The following is a 16339-nucleotide window of genomic DNA, read 5'->3' on the forward strand; positions in this document are numbered from 1 at the left end:
AAGTTCCACGGTGGGGGGACACACAGCGGCGGGATCTGAAAGGACTCTTCATCTCCTGCACCAGATCCTCCATTCTTTCCTTGTTTCCCCATTAACAAGCTTAACAAGTGCACAAATGTCCATCGTCTGAATGAACCATCCCTTGCATAACCTGTTCCTCAGCTGTGAGTCCTTACACCGTCCTTCCCCTTTTCACTACTGGAAAACTGGGCTGAAGAAATCATGCACAGAATCCCTTCTAGTTCTTCAGGATAGATCCCCGGGAGCAGGAGCTATTTGGTGAAAGGGCAGAAAAACGTTGAAGTAGCTACATATACGTCAAGATACACGCATATGTTTACCTATATAAAGTCAAATTGCATTCTTAATTTATTCTGGGGAGTGAGAGAGCATGCAGCGGGGAGGGGCAGAGGAAGAGGGAGAAACCCAGACTCCGCACTGAGCAGGGAGCCTGACACAGGGCTCAATCGCACAACCCTGAGATCGTGACCTAAGCCGAAACCAAGAGCCAGACGCTTAAGTGACTGAGTCACCCAGGCACCCCAAAAATCGAATCGCTTTCTTAAGGTTGTACCAATTTATCCTCCCACCAGCAGCAGAGAAGACACCCGATTATTCATGGCAGAGGCTCACATTTGTCCTCTGGCCATATGCCCGCTATTAGCATCCCGTTGCCTCCCACACGCCCTCTGTCTCCTGTCCAACAAGCCAAGGACCCCCAGTAGGTTTCCCTCTCCAAGTCTTCAGAGGGCAACTCTAGGCAATTCCAAATGCTTCTGCAAATCCCCACACCACCAAGAGTACCTTCTCTACCCTCCCACACCTCACAAAGATGGAGATTCCTTAGCCCTGGCTGTTCAGTGCTCCAGAATCCACAAGACAGCTCCCGCTGCAGAACGGAGTATCACGTGTTTCTGTGTGTGTGGGTGTACAATTTTATGAAATTTTTCATTTTAATTCTGGTACAGTTGCGTATCCTGTTGTATTAGTTTCAGGAACACACCAGTGGTTCAACAACTACACATCACTCCATGCTCGTGTCCTCTCCATCCCCATCACCTGTTTCCCATAATTGTTAATTCAAAGTCACACAAGGAGGTTCCTACTGAAGCTGACTGATGCTGGCAATTTTTTTTTTTTAAGATTTGAGAGAGACAGAGAGAGAGAGAGAGCGCGCGAGAAGCAGGGGGAGGGGCAGAGGCAGGGGGAGAAACAGATGCCCCGATGAGCACGGAGCCAGGTGTAGGACTTGATCCCAGGACCCTGAGACCATGTCCCAAGCTAAAGGCAGGATGCTTCACCGACGGAGTCGCCCAGGCGCCCCCACGCTGGCAATTTTTAAATAAAAAAAATGAACAGCAGCAATCCAAGTGCTTTGCTTATTTTTTGCCATTTGGTGTTTTGTTTTGGTTTTTGGCTTTTGTAGAATGTGGAGTAAACCCCGCAACGTCAGCTCTATGTAAACAGAAGCTGAAAGCAGGGACATCCCCATTCAGTCCTCGGGGACATGCACGCACGCAGGCTGTCTGCACACTTACGGCCACAGAGCAAGTCCTTCCCTGTGAAGCAGACGGCTCATCGCCTGTGTCGGGCACTGAGCCCCAGACCCCATTTCCAAACTGGAGAAAGGCAAAGGCCTCTCTGGAATGTCCGGATCGACTTCCTCCAAACCTCTCCCTGCCTTCCCTCACAGGCTACTGAGATAGATCCCCCCCTTCTTGGACTCCAAGCAGACCCTCTTCTGGTTATTAGGACAGCGAAATGGTCCAGTTTCTAGATTTTTCTTAAGAAAGAGAACATGCTGTGAGGATTTAGAAATTAGTATCCCTACTTCCCCAAAATGCAGACAACAACAGATTTTCAGGCAGCTCCTAAGTGATTTGCCCCTCATCAAGACAAGTGGATCCTATGTTGAGGTCCTAGGAATCCCCGTGAATGTTCTCACAAGCCCCAAGGACCCCCTGAAATGGGATGCTAGGTTCAGTTTATGAATAGTTTTCGGAGGAGACAGACCAGAGCTTTCGTCAGATTTCCATGGGGCCCACGACTCAAAAGGACTGAACAGAGCTCTGACTCACCGGCAGCAAACACACACACGCCCCCACCTCAACCTGCAACCTCGTACATAGCCCAGGACACACAGCAGGTGTTCAGTACATGGGGAGCAAACCAGAACTGCCGAATGACTGTTCATAAACCAGTGGGGAGACATAAGGGTCCTACAGATACGGGTCCATCCGGCAGAAAAAACTGGAGGCCAAGAGCAGTTTGCTTTTCAGTTTCTTTAAATGAGGAGTCGACTGGAGTATCAGCAAGGCAAAGCACCCGCGACACAACTGGTGTTGATGAAACAGTTCATTCTTTTTCTATCTTCTCCTAACACCACGGTGAAGAAGGACCCTCGGATATGCCAGGGCCTGGAGGAGAGAAGGTGGTTCACGGACTCCTGTGTGGTAAGAAAGGAGGGGCTGACAAAGGGTACAAGGACTTGTCCACCCTCAGATGCTAAGAAGCCCTGACGGGTCTCGAAGGCTCCCAGGAGGCAGTGAGAGCCCCTTCTGTGTTCACACGTACAAGTGCACATAACCTGTGACACACACACGTGCCAGGCAGGCAGCTTCATCTGCACAGAACCTTCCCGAAGGCAGGAGAGGTACGGCCCCAGCAACTGCTCCCAGGAGGGCCCTCAGGACAAGGGAGAACCCCAGGGTCTCCTAGCAGCAGCCTGACAAGGAACATCCAGGGCACCAGCCCCTCTTTTTATTCCGAGCACAATGGCCCATTTGTTCACCAATGGGCTCCACGAGCTGTCTTGAAGGCCTGGAGAAGGGAGTTCAGCGGTCCTACCTGAGGGGCGGCTGGGGCTCCAAGGAGTTCAACGTTCTGAGCTGCCAGGGCCCAGGATGTGTCCGTGGGCTTCCCCACGCTCCCCTCCCTTCCTCTCCAACAAGGACGGACGAGCACTAGGGCACCTGAGTCCATACCTCCCTGTCTACAGAAGGGAAGATTCATGACCAATTACCTGGCAAGAATTCATCAGTTTAAACCAACAAACAAACAAGCAAAAAAAAAAAAAAAAAAAAAAAAAAAAACCCACAAAACACAACAACAACTGCTCCTAAGAAGTCGTCTCTCAAGAGTCAGACCCAGGCTGTGATCCATCTGGACAGGAGCAAGGAAATCCACGCACACATCCAGTCACTACACCCGACACTCATCTGATGAGGACAGGACGGCCGCATGGAAGCCTGCAGCATCTGGAGGGACGGCCAACGCAAACAGAACAAGATGCACAAAGTGAGCTCCCGTCCCCAGGAAACCGAAGCCAGCATTTTCTGATTAGATAATGCCCCAACATGGATTAATGCTGTCCACAGGGGCACTCTTAACTCCAGTCTTCCTCCCTGGCACGGCGGCGTGCAGATTGGCAAGAAGCTGCAGGAGAGCTCAAAGAACGCAGAAAATGAAATGGGTTTAATTGTGATTCAGACACAATGAGAGACAGGCTTACCCCCCCAAAGCAACCACAGGTCTATGTGGGAGCCTCAAAACACACGGGACGGGGTGGGGGGGAGTTTCAGAGAAAACTACACTTGTTAAAGAGGATGCTGGCAGGGACAGAGGGGGCGAGGGAACAAAGCTGTCCCCTCACCGCACGTGTCAACTTCTAAGACACTCATTCGTCCTGGATCAGCACCCAAGTCAACAACTCAGGATGCTAACGTGTTCAGTCACCAATCACGCCGGTCCTGTGCCTGCCGAGTTGTCGTTTTCCCTGCGTCATCTCTGGGACACAAACCTTTCTGAAAGAAAGCCCCCCCAGCTTCCACAGTCATCCCCAATGAGAATGGATTTCAAGCTAACCTACTAGGAAGCCAGCCTATTAAGCCACCAGCTCCCCGAGAACTTTCTTGGCTGTAGCTGGAGTAAACACAGGACTCAGTAAAGCCCAAGGGAGAAAGGTTTGCCCCCTGAGGACAAAGCGCATGTGAACAGGCTCCCACGGATAGGGGTCGCTGTTCCCACAAATTCACCGGGCAGCAGCCTGTTCCGGAAACACGGACAGAGGATCGAGTCATCTCCCACAAGGCATCAAAACACAAGGGGAGGAGCACACCACAGTCCTAAGAGTCACAACTACATTGGGAGATGGGGACACCAGGGGCTGCACACAGAGGCCCTCCACCAGCCTCTGGAGAAGGGGACGGTGGCCGTGTCAGCAGGCCACACACTGGAGGCTGGGGCTCAGCATGCAGAAGGCTACACCTAGACCTCCAAGGGGAACGTTCCTGAAGCGAAGGAGGTGGGTTCATCCAGCCGCGGAAGCTTGCATGTCCTTTTGATAAAAGCCAATTCCAGTTTCTGGATCCTGTCCTCCCCACGCAGCGCCTTCTCCCTCGTGCATCTGACACCCAGATGCCAGAGCACATGCTTAGGACTGACCTCCCGTAACGAGGTCACAATGAACTGGCAATCTTGGAAATAAGTTGGTTTCTTAGCCGTCCCTTCTTCACAGACTGATCTCACTCAGTATAAAACTGGTCAACAGACCCTCTGAATGCTTTTCTCCCCATTTCCCTCCTGAATCCAAGGCCTTATACCAGTTGCTCTATCAGCCTCTGAACTGCCCTCAGCTCCTCCGCCTTGTGTTTCTCGAACTGTAGCTGACAGACAAGTCACCTGGGGATCTTGGCAAAATGCAGACTTAACTCGGTGGGTCTAGAACAGAGCCTGTATTTCTAACCAGATCTCCAGCGCCATTGATGCTGGACTGCAAGCCACACTGAGGAGCAAAGCTCCAACCATCCCAAAGGATTTCTGGACAATTCAGCTTCCTTGGGCCTCTTCCCCAAAAACCTGTAACGGTCCCAACACAGGTGGCGGCCCAGGCTCCAAAACATCTGTGATTCTTAGCCTGGACAGAACGGAGGCTGGCCAAGGTACAAGAAATTGCCCAACATCACACAACTCGGAAGTCGTTACCTGAACTCAGGAAGGGGCCAGATCTAGTCACGGTGTCCTCCTCTATTTCTTCAATACCCTTAGCACTATCCGAACTCAGCCTGTTGCATTTATAAGGCTCTTGGTTACCCTCCTTTCCTCTGCCCACATATCCAATACCCAGACCCGTCTGTAAGGCTCCGAAGGAGCAGGGACCATGTTTGTCTTGCTCACTGCTAGATCTCCAGTACATAGATAAACCCCCAGCTCGTGGGGGGGGGGGCACTTGAAAATATCTGTTGCGTGAACAAAAGCAAACAAAACAAATGGCTTTTTCTTCCAGAAGGAGACAGAACAAGGACCTTGGCCATTCTGGGACCTCGGGAGAGGTCGTCAGTGTCCGTCATGGAGAAACCTCAGGGGGCACTGCTGCATGGATTCAGACCACAGACAGACAGAAGAACTCAACAGAAGATAGCACACACCTCCCCCACAAGAACTTCCAACTTAGTCACGGGGAAAGGTCACAGATACACAAGACTTAAGCATCTTCAGAAAAAGTATAAACAAATATAACCAAGACCAAACAGAACATCATATTCTGGGCGGAGAGGTTCAGGGAAGACCAGTGGGATTCACTTAGACCTCTTAAGTCAGGGAGGGCTTTGGGAGGAGAGGTGGGGCCGGCAAGACAGAGGATGCACTCAATTTTCCAGATTCATTTTCAGACAGGATACTTTACCAAATGATCATTTTTGTAACGTCTTCTTGGCTAAGTTGCAGTCCGTAGCCATCCTACCACACTAGCCCAGGTGCTGCTGTGAGGGTACCCTGTGCATGTAATTAAGGTCCACAGTCCTCCTTGAGTAAAGGAGGTGATTCCAGATCACCTGGAGGAGCCTGATTCAAGGAGCTGAAAGGCCTCAAGAGCAGCTGAGGACTCCTGAAGACAAAATTCTCCCTGCGGACAGCAGCTTCCGTCCAGGCCCACAACTTCCAGCCCGGCAGCCGGCCCCGCACATTTAGGACTTGCTACTTGCAGTAAAGCTCTTCACACATGTCTTTCCAACCGGCCCATTTCTCGGGCTGACCCCTGGCTGATACTCCTGCAAAGCCGGGTGATCCCGCCTTGCAGGAGAGCAACACGGCCTCTTCCAATACTGGGGGGCTCATGATGGGAGGCACCCGAGTTCTTTCCTTTAAGTACTTGTTTAAAGTGGCTCCATGTTTGGTACATGCATTCAAATACAGAGGAGGAAAGGAAACCATATTCCCCACCACTTGCAATCTTCTCCCACTTCCTTATGTTTTCCTGGGTAAGTTCTATGTGGTCAAACTGTCTATAAGGATATTACCTTCAGAATATTAATATTTTTTTAACTCTCCCACCTTGGAAGGGCACTCAAGGGCAAATTAGAGGCAGATGCTCTCCCATGGCTGCCCTCTCTAGGAGGCGAGGGATGGACAGGAGAGAGGAGGTGCCCTCCTTGGAGCCTGAGCCCCATACCACATCCCCCCATGGGGCTGGCAGGACTCCACTGGGCCGCCTGATGCACTTTCGTAGGCTCGATGCATAGACGTCCTACCAAGTCAGTCGCGCCTGGAACGCCTCTGTCCTGCTGCAACAAGCATGCTTAGCACAGGAACCAAGTTCCCCCACAACCTCGTTGCTGCCAGCCTCCGGTCCCACCTCTCCCTGCAAGGGCACGGGGAGGAGGCCAAGAGCTCCTGCTCGCCCCCACTTCCAGGCACCAGGAATTCTTACCTGTGATTCCACCTCAATCTGCCTTCTGCAGTGACCCTACCCCCATCACCCTCTCTACCCAGTACACCTGCCAGCCTGACAGCCCTCTTCTGAGATGCAGCCCAGACAGGAGCAGCCACCAGCGCTGAAGAGAGAGACCACGAAGAGCCACGTAATCTTTGGAAGGCTACTTCCTCTCTGAACTCGAGCAGCTTTTCACTGGAGAGTCTAGCACAGCTGTCACGAAGAATATAAACACTACATGTAAAAAGGAGCTATTATGTCCTGGACATGCTTACCGTGCTAATGTATTCAGCGGATGGCATATGCGTGCCTATACTCGAGGGAGTTCCTGGGGCAAATGACTTAACCTAAGTACTGAAAACACAAGGAAAATACACACATCCTTTTCGCAGAAGTGACGGCTTCCTCACACCCCTGACAAAACTGTCCGATCAGCCATTGGGTGCCAGTCTCTAAAATGTACATACACGTCAGACGATCTTCGATGGCTGAGAAGTCAGCACTGGAGGGTCCAGTGATGTTCCTGAGGGTACAGAGCACAGGCAAAGAACACTTCTGGATGACCCAAGAGCTGGATGGGCCCTCCAGAAAGCCACGGGTCTGATCCTATCAACTTGTGTAGTGATCAAAGAATCAGGGTCCAAAGGTGTTGAGAGAAGCGGCCAAGGCTACACAGACAAAACCCAGTGATGAAGGAACTGGAACCTAGAGCCGCCTCGCGAGCCCCGTGCTCTAGAGGCCGGGGCACGCCCACCACAGAGGACAATGCGAGCCGCCTTCTGGCTTCCACAGATGCTGTCAGGTCCCTTCGCTGACCATGCCAAGTGAAAACTTTAAAGTACAGCAAGTACAGAGAACACAGCTAGCTCCCAGCCCATCAGCGAGGCAGGCAGGCTGGTGACAAGGAGGCAGCTCTGAGAAGTGAGATTACAGACAGATGGTGCCAGTGAGCTGGAAAATCTAGAACTGCATTAAATAAGACACCACTAAAAATAATAGGGATCCCAAAGTAAGTCAGGGACCGTTCACGGTGCTGCAACGTGAGGGAGCCCTGGCCTCGAGTGTGAGGCAGATCGGAACCAAACTGGAGGGTCCTTTATCTCCCTTAAGTTGCTACGAACCATCGTCACCATCGACTGCCACCCTGGCAAGGAGGCTGTCCGGGCTGCAGGCTGGAAGGCCCCCAGAGAGGACCCAGGTCCAGCTCCTCCCTTGCTCCAGCCACACTTGAATCATCGTGTATGCTTCTCACAAGGGCATGGCATCGGCTTCCAAAGAAACCTCTTCCATTCTGGGCCAGGAACGTCTTCCTTCTACCTGGCAGACATCTACCTCTCCTTCCATCATCCATCAGGAAAGCCTCCGACTACAGCAGCTTTCCTGGCAACCAAGTCACACTGTTGATGTAACTTCCTCCTGATGCCATTTAAGACCCTAGGGTTGTTTTCACACATTTTAGGTCTCTACAACTTAGACCTGTCCTACCAGTGTTGAGACTAGAGAGCCAAGAGTCTTGAAGAAAAAGCAGTTCTCTGGGATGGATTTGGTTTCTCAGAAAGGAGACCTGTCACAGGTGAATGTGCTCTACTCCACAGTCAAAGGCAATAGTCCTCGAGCAAGCCGTGCCTGGGTCCCCAGGGGCCTAGGACAGGGAAGGTGGGAAGTTCACTGCAAATCTAGACCCACGATGATGAGCAGTGACCACAACTACCCTCTCTCTCCAACGGCTCCCACGTTCTCTCCTGTACGCGTTCTGTTCCCCACACATACCAAGCAAGTTCCCACTGCACGACTTTAAGCAGTCGCTTGCTCTTTTGTCTAAAACACTCAAGTCCTACCTAACCTCAGAGCAGCCCCCTGACCAGCCTAAAGCAGCACCCAGTCATATGCTCGAGACATTCTGTGTCACATTACCCAGTTTCATTTCCTTCAAACCACTCATCGTTGCCTAAAAATATCTTGCTTACTCTACTCTGTCTCACCCCACGAGTCGTCAGTTAAGGACAAGAGAGTGGGTCTGTCTTGCTCACGACTACATCCCCAATACCTGGAAAGTACTCGGCGTAGAGTAGATACTCAGTAACAACTGGTTAATGGAATGAATGAATGTCAGTGAATGGATTTACTGTTAGAGTGCAGGCTGTGGCATCAAACACACCCGAGTTCAAATGCTGCCCCCCACTCTTTACTAGTGCTGTGACCTTGAGAAACTAATCGTATCCAAGATCACACAGCTAGTAAGGTTTCCGTATGTGTGCCACGGGGTTTGTATGAGAATTAAGTTGTTTAAAATATTAGGACTCCAGCTTCCAACCACGCCTCACAGACATGAAGTCCTAAGTTGACATTAGTAGTAACCCTTTACTCATTTGATAAAGATGATGGTTGACAGCGGTGACGGCGGCAGCCCATGCAATAATGACCACAGGCCACGGGCATCTAAACAGGTCATCCATTACCATTCTCAACTTGCGCTAAAGGAAAGAGCAGTGTGACAAAAGGGAGCTAGCATGGAGCTGGGACTCAGGAGACCCCGACTTGAACAAGCCATCCATCACAGGTAACAGCAGGTGTGAAGAACAAACGAGATGGTAGATTTATGTGAAACACTTTCTAAACTCCAAGGCACTATATTTATGAGTATTATCAATATTAAAAATGTTCTTGTCCCCGGTTTAATATGCCTCAGATGCTGGAGGCAGCGTTCATTTCTTTGGGCATCTTAAAAGTTATTTGGCTAGTGAACATTTACCCAGACAGGCACGGTGGCGTATGAATTATTCAGAGCAAAAATTCTCTTGAAACAGCACATTGCAGGCTCAAAGAAGAATACAGGCAACCCCCATCACATGAGGAAACAACAGGTAGAATTTAACTTCTCAAATAGGAGGAAAGCATCGAGTACAGGGCAGTGGAGGTCCAGAGACCAGGGTTCGAATCCCTAACTGGCCAAGTGACTTTGGGAGGTCACAGGCCACCTCTAGGTGGCTGGCTTTTCAAAGGCTCTGCAACATGTGGGGATAGAGAAACAGGCTCTTTTCCATCCACAGACACTACAGTCCGCAGCTGGCTGGAGGGGGCGAGAAGAGAAGACAGAGCGATTACAAGAGAATTGTCATCCACACCAAGAAGCCGTCTTACGAATAGTCTTCCAGGGGAGCAAACTCGGGGCGCCCCCTCAGCAATCATGAGCCACGGGGTCTTGGTGAGAGGCTAAATCACTGAACCAAAACCAGAACTAATTCCAGACACCCAGTGCGTGTTCTGTTTCCCTCTAGGACTGTATCTCTAATGTACAAAGAGGATGTGAAAATGCGGTTTCATACAGAATTCTCATTTGACAAACTTTTCAGAAATTCACCTGAGCCATACTGATGCTAAGAATTCTACTTTCGTTTAAGGCTTTCCCACCGAAAACCTGAAACATACACAAGAGTAGAGCAAGAGTACCAACGAATGAACTCTCATGAACTCAGCATCCGTTTCAGTCACCCCCAGCTTGGGGCCACTCTGGTCTCATCCACACGCACTCACTTCCTCATCAGTCCTTCATTTTAAAGTGAACCTCAGGGGCACCTGGGTGGCTCAGTCAGTTAAACGTCTGCCTGCAGTTCAGGTCATGATCCTGGGGTCCTGGGATCAAGTCCCACATAGGGCTCCCTGCTCGGAGAGTTTGCTTCTTCCGCTGCCCTTCACCCCACTTGTGCGTGTAAGCTCATGCTCTCAATCTCTCTCAAATAAATAAGATCTGAGGTGCCTGGGTGGCCCAGTGAGTGAAGTGTCTGTCTTCAGCTCAGGTCATGGTCTCAGGGTCCTGGGGATGAGTCCCCCATCGGGCTCCCTGCTCAGCAGGGAATCTGCTTCTCCCTCTGCCTCTGTGTGCTCGTGCTCTCTCAAATAAATCTTGAAAAAACAAAATCTTTAATAAAGGACCTTTCTTTAAACATGTCTTAAAAAACAAAACAAAAAAACATCTGCAACACCATTATCTCATCTAACATTCACAATTTCTTTCAAATAGCCAGTGTTCCAATTTTTTTAAACTGTTCTAATTAAGATACAAATAAAGTCCAAACACCTCAATGGGTTAATGTGTCTATTCTAAGCTACAGATTCACCTGCCATCTTTTTTCATAAATTATTGGTCATTATTTAAAAACTCAGGTTATTTTCCTACGGTGTTTCCTACAGCCTGGGTTTTGCTGACTGCATCCCCATGGCACTGTTTAATAGATTCCTCTGCCCCTTAGGCAACATTTAAAAACATCTGTTAAATCTGGAGGCTTCATCAGATTAGGGTTCATTTTTTCGGCAAGGCTACATCAGGAGGCACATCGTGTCTGGTTGCGTCCCCTTTCATGTGGTCCGGCATTGCTGATCACTACTTAGATCCAGGAGTTTAGCAAGTATTTAAAATGATAATGACTTTAGCATTCCCTCTTCATTTCTTAGCTGTGATTCTATAAAAAGAAACTTCCCTTTTCCCTACACCAGTTCCTTGGGCATCCTAAAAACTATTTATAAATGTTTATCAGTTTTCAAAATAATGGGTTAATTTCAAAGTATCCTACAAAAAGTGGATAGACTTTCTTTGGTAGCATTATAAACTCAGGTATTTAATGCTGTGTGATATATTTGGATCTACTGCAGTGTCATCCTTAACGATGCTCAAAATGTCACCTCTTCGGCCCGTGGGAGCCTCTTCAAGTTGGTTCCTGGGTCCTTTTACAACCGGACCCTGCAAGTCCTAAATAGCTTCCCTTTCTGGTGGGACAGGATGCTGAAGACACATCCCACGGATCTCCTGCCCCAGATTTGAAAGCAGCCTTTTCTCCAAAGAACCCGGATTCCTTTTAGTGGGAAATGGTATTTGGCAATCATGATCTGGACACCAAGAATGTTCACCGTCATTGTTTATTGGCCTTGCCAGTGGACAAAGCTAGAACACATTTTTTTAATAACAAAATGCTTCACGAGTTCATACTGTACATCCAATTCAAATTCAGGTCAGCAGGGATTTTATTTAACCTCGTTCTGTTAGTGTTTCCTTCCTACCAATATAATTAGTCGTTTACTCCATCCCACAACAAATATAAAGGATCTCAGAAGATCAATGCCAACACCGCCATCACCAGTGATATTAAAAAACAGTCTAGAATGTTTTCTGCACTTCTGGTATCTTTATGGTGTATGCCACTAAGAATGTACAATCAAATCACTGTGGTTTATAGCCAGTTGGCAGAGTTCCTCGGTTTCTCTCTGTGGGTTATGCCAACCGGCTCAATGCAGTTAGATTCACTTGGTTTTCTCAGGGATTGCTTGCTTTTTATTTAAAAATTATGTTAAAAATTTACATGATTCAAGGTCCAAACTAACAAAACAAGGAATCTTTAGAGAAGACAAAGTTTTAATCCTTTCCCTCCAGGCTGTTTCTTCTTTTCTCCTAGAGATTACTTTAATTACCCTTTAAAAAAAAAAAAAAGGATTTTTAAGTAATCTCTACATCCAACACAGGCCTCAAACTCACAACCCTGAGATCAAGAGTCACACGCTCTACCAACTGAGGCAGCCAGGTGCCCCACCATTTTTCTTAACGGAAACAAATACATATTCTCTCTTTTCTTAGATAAACAATATCTTGCCCTTTTTGCTTAATATATCCGAGAGATTACTGTGTTACAGATACATCCCCTACTCCCTTCCTCAGACACCACAGCTTATCCACCCCGCACTCTAGGCAAGAGCATGTGGGCATGTTCAGCCATTTATTACTACAAATAGTGCTTTGACAGCACAATGCATACTTTAAAAAAAAACTACTTCTGTCAGGGGCGCCTCAGTGGCTTAGCTGGTTAGGGATCTGACTCTTGATTTCAGCTTGGGTCAGGTCTCAGGGTCGTGAGATCTAGCCCCGTGTCAGGCTCCAAGCTCAGTGGGGAGTCTGCCTGGAGATTCTCTCTCCCTCTCCCTGCACTGCCCCCAGCTCACGTACATACGTGCTCACTCTCTAAGATTAGCAAAATAAACAGATAAAAAATTTCATTAAATCTTCGAAATAGAAGCCTAGAAGTAGGATTGCTAGATCAAAGCAGATATGTAATTGTACTAGGTATAGCTCATTCCCCTACAAAGACAGGTATGACACCATTCTGCATTCCCCCCAGCAAGTGGGAATATATGTATCCAGGTTCCCAGCAGACTTGCCAACAGTAGCTGATCAAACTTTTGTAGTTGACCAATCTTCTAAGTGAGAGATGAGATCTCAGTGTAATCTTGATTACTTTTAGGAATCAAGTTGAGCATACCTTCATTTGGTTATAAGCCATTTGTAATAACAATTCTTCCTATTTCTGATAAGAAGTTCAAAGGTCTATTGTTGACCAGCCTAAGAACAGAGACTTCTGCCATGGGGAAGATGAGGACAATTTAAGATGGCCGACTTGTGAAAAGAGCCACAGAATACAAGCAAAGGATACCAGCCTCCAGTTAGAGAAGTTTTAAAAAGATGCCTCTTATTGTAGCAACCAAAACTATAAGGCACTACAAACCAATCCAAAGGAAGGTGGATAATTATAAAATTCAGTTAAGAGACGTTCATGAAGATCTAAATAGAGATATGTCATGTTCATGAACTGGAAAACTGAATATCATGAGGATGTCAGTTATCATCAAAATTATTCTAGAAGTTCAACTTAATTCTGATTAAAATAAGGATCTTTATATCAGTTTTTCCTGTGCTGATTGGTCTTTTTGTTTTAAGTAAGCTCTACACCCAAAGTGGGGCTTGAACTCACGACCCTAAGATCAAGAGTCACACGCTCTACTGACTGAGCCAGCCAGCGTCCCTGGCTTGTCTTTTTGGCTTGAGATTTTTTTAAAGAACTAATTCTAAAATATTTATGAAAGAGCAAAGTCCCACGAATAATCAAGACCATAAGGTTGGGAATCATCCTACTGAATAACAAGACTTATGATAAAGCTATAATCATTGAAATAGATGTTCTGAAGGAATAAGAGACAAAGAGACCAAGAGAACAGAGCAGTAAGCCTTGAAACAAACATCCACATTTTGCAGACACTTGATATAGGACAGCAGTGGCACAGCAAAAGTAGTGAATAGACAGGCTAAAATGGTGCCAGGACAACTGGTTATCTACACAGAAGAAAAAATAAAATTAGACTCCTATTTCTAGCCACGCGTAAAAATAAATTCTAGAGCTAAATGTGAAAGGCAAATCTTATAAAACTCAAGATATAGAATAGCACCATTATGATCTCAGAGTACGGAGAAGTTTTTAAAAGGCAAGGAAAGCATAAACAAAAAGACCAATATATATTTTATATTCAAGTCTAAATCTTTTATACCTCAAAATTTACGACAATGATAGTGAAAAGACAAGCCAGCACGGGAAAAGACAATTGTAATACACATCACCCAGCTCAGCGTTCAGACAAAACTTCGACAAATCGACAAGGCAAACACTAACTCCACTGAAAAACGGGCTAGAGATATGAACAAACAATTCACATGAGGAAAAAAAGNAACAAAAAGACCAATATACATTTTATATTCAAGTCTAAATCTTTTATACCTCAAAATTTACGACAATGATAGTGAAAAGACAAGCCAGCACGGGAAAAGACAATTGTAATACACATCACCCAGCTCAGCGTTCAGACAAAACTTCGACAAATCGACAAGGCAAACACTAACTCCACTGAAAAACGGGCTAGAGATATGAACAAACAATTCACATGAGGAAAAAAAGTGACAAAAAAGAACTGATGCTCACGAGTAATGAGGGAAATGCAAATTCTGGAAGATAGTTCACATCCAGCATAGTTGGGCAAAAAAAAAAAAAAAAAAAAAAGGANAAAAAAAAAAAAAAGGCTAAGGAAACCAAGTGTGAGCATGGGTGTGAAGCAAAGCAACAGTGAGTGTACCCCACTTCCCGGTTTGCCCCCCCTCCAGCAATCCTACAACATTTAATAAAGTGCACAGCTGTGTGATCTTGGCTAAATCACCAAACATAGCCAAGCCTGAGCTTCAACCAGTATAAAGTCCACAGAAAGGCAGAGATGGCCTCAAAACGTCCAAGCATCTGCCACATGTCCAGAGCCACCTCCGGCCAGGTTCTGAACACGCCCAGGGCATGCCTGCAGACTTAAACCAGACGCTCGGTGGATATTAAACCATCCATCAACAAGACTGTGTTTACGGTTAGCCCTAACAAGCATGATTAGGGACTGCTTCTCTAACTCTGTTTTATGGGTTTTGTGGGCTCCAGGGGAAGACTAAATCAAGCAGGAGTTGACCAAGTCTAACCCAGCACATACCGCCAACATGTAAATGAGACCCAAAGCCTACAAAACAAGCAGAGACCACCCTCCCCCCCAACCCAGCAGCAGTCCCAGGGGGAGATTACTGCCAGTGGAATCATGTGCATGGGGAGGAAGGATCAAGGGAAACCACCCATGTTTGTGATGCCATCAGGGCCACCCCGTCAGAGAGCTGAGTCCACTTTCAGGGTGAGGCAAGAGTACGCTAAGGCCTTCATCCCATCCAGAGGGGTAACAACTCAGTCCCACCCATCAGATGAGGGCGGAGCTACATACTCTGCCATGAGCGCAAGTCCCTCTTACAATATGCGCACGGACATAACGGACTTTGAGGAAGGCTAGAGACCAGCACTTTACACCTACTGAGTTGGCATTCCAGTTATTCCATGACTTAAGAAAAGGAACTGAAGAGTCCATCTTCCCCAGGGCACCTGGGTGGCTCAGTGGGTTAAGCATCTGACCCAATTTCAGCTCAGGTAGTGATCTCAGAGTCATGGGATCAAGCCCTGTTTCAAGCTCCACACTTAACAGGGAGTCTGCTTCAGATTTTCTCTCCCTCTGCCTCTGCCCCTCCCCTGGGCATGCTCTCTATCGCTTGCTCTAAAATAAAACCCTGAAAAAAATTTTAAAAGGTCATCGCCCTAAAACCCACCATTGTACCCGGCTGGCCATAGCACTCAGGAAGTACTTACCGACTGCATAACAAAATTATCTTCCATGATCCTCTACTCTTAGCACATTCCCACTTGTCCTCTGCTGGGGAGCCAGGGTGGGGAGACATTTTTTCAGAACCAGCTGGGAGAGATGGTGAGCAGTACGGCAGGGTCTCTGGAGTCCCAGTTCCACTGGAAACAGCCTTTCACTGGCCAAGGGATGAAGGACACTTGGAGGCTAGGACCTAGTTTTCCTACCTGTAGGTAGAAATAACAGTCTCGAAGGACCTGCATATCAAACACAGTAATTCAAGTGTCTGAGAAATCTCAGGCACAGGCAGGCTCAGTGAGGAAGGAGGTGAAAAAGCAGAGGCACCAGGCGGGCCCGGTCTGCTGAGCATGCGACTCTTGATCTTGGTTGGGGTTGTAGGTGTGAGCCCTACCCTGGGTGTAGAAATTACTTAAAATCTTAAAAAAAAAAAAAAAAAAGAAAGAAAGAAAGAGAAATCAGCTGGCAAACACTTGTCTCTCCAAGGAGCCATTTCTTTCTGATGGCAAAACATGCTTTTGCTGTGATCTTATTTACCGTCACCATCACGGGACGGTGACTGTAAGGGCCTGCGCCTGGGAGTGCAGA

At 47.6% G+C, this 16339-nt stretch overlaps 1 protein-coding gene across 2 annotated transcripts in view; it reads right to left on the minus strand.

Annotated features, from left to right (window-relative positions):
- C8H1orf226 (chromosome 8 C1orf226 homolog) overlaps positions 1-16126 on the minus strand; it is a 272104-nt gene extending 255978 nt beyond the window's left edge. Inside the window, exon 1 of one of the 2 annotated variants that reach the window (XM_034667243.1) lies at positions 15742-16126. In XM_034667243.1, the coding sequence (XP_034523134.1) occupies positions 15742-15768 (27 nt within the window). In that variant the 5' untranslated portion in view covers positions 15769-16126. The remainder of the gene's footprint in view (positions 1-15741) is intronic. The other variant, XM_034667244.1, reaches the window with a different exon arrangement.
- Between the last annotated feature and the right edge of the window lie 213 nt (positions 16127-16339).

The sequence above is a fragment of the Ailuropoda melanoleuca genome, chromosome 8, assembly GCF_002007445.2.
Source record: "Ailuropoda melanoleuca isolate Jingjing chromosome 8, ASM200744v2, whole genome shotgun sequence".
In the NCBI taxonomy this organism is placed as follows: domain Eukaryota; kingdom Metazoa; phylum Chordata; class Mammalia; order Carnivora; family Ursidae; genus Ailuropoda; species Ailuropoda melanoleuca.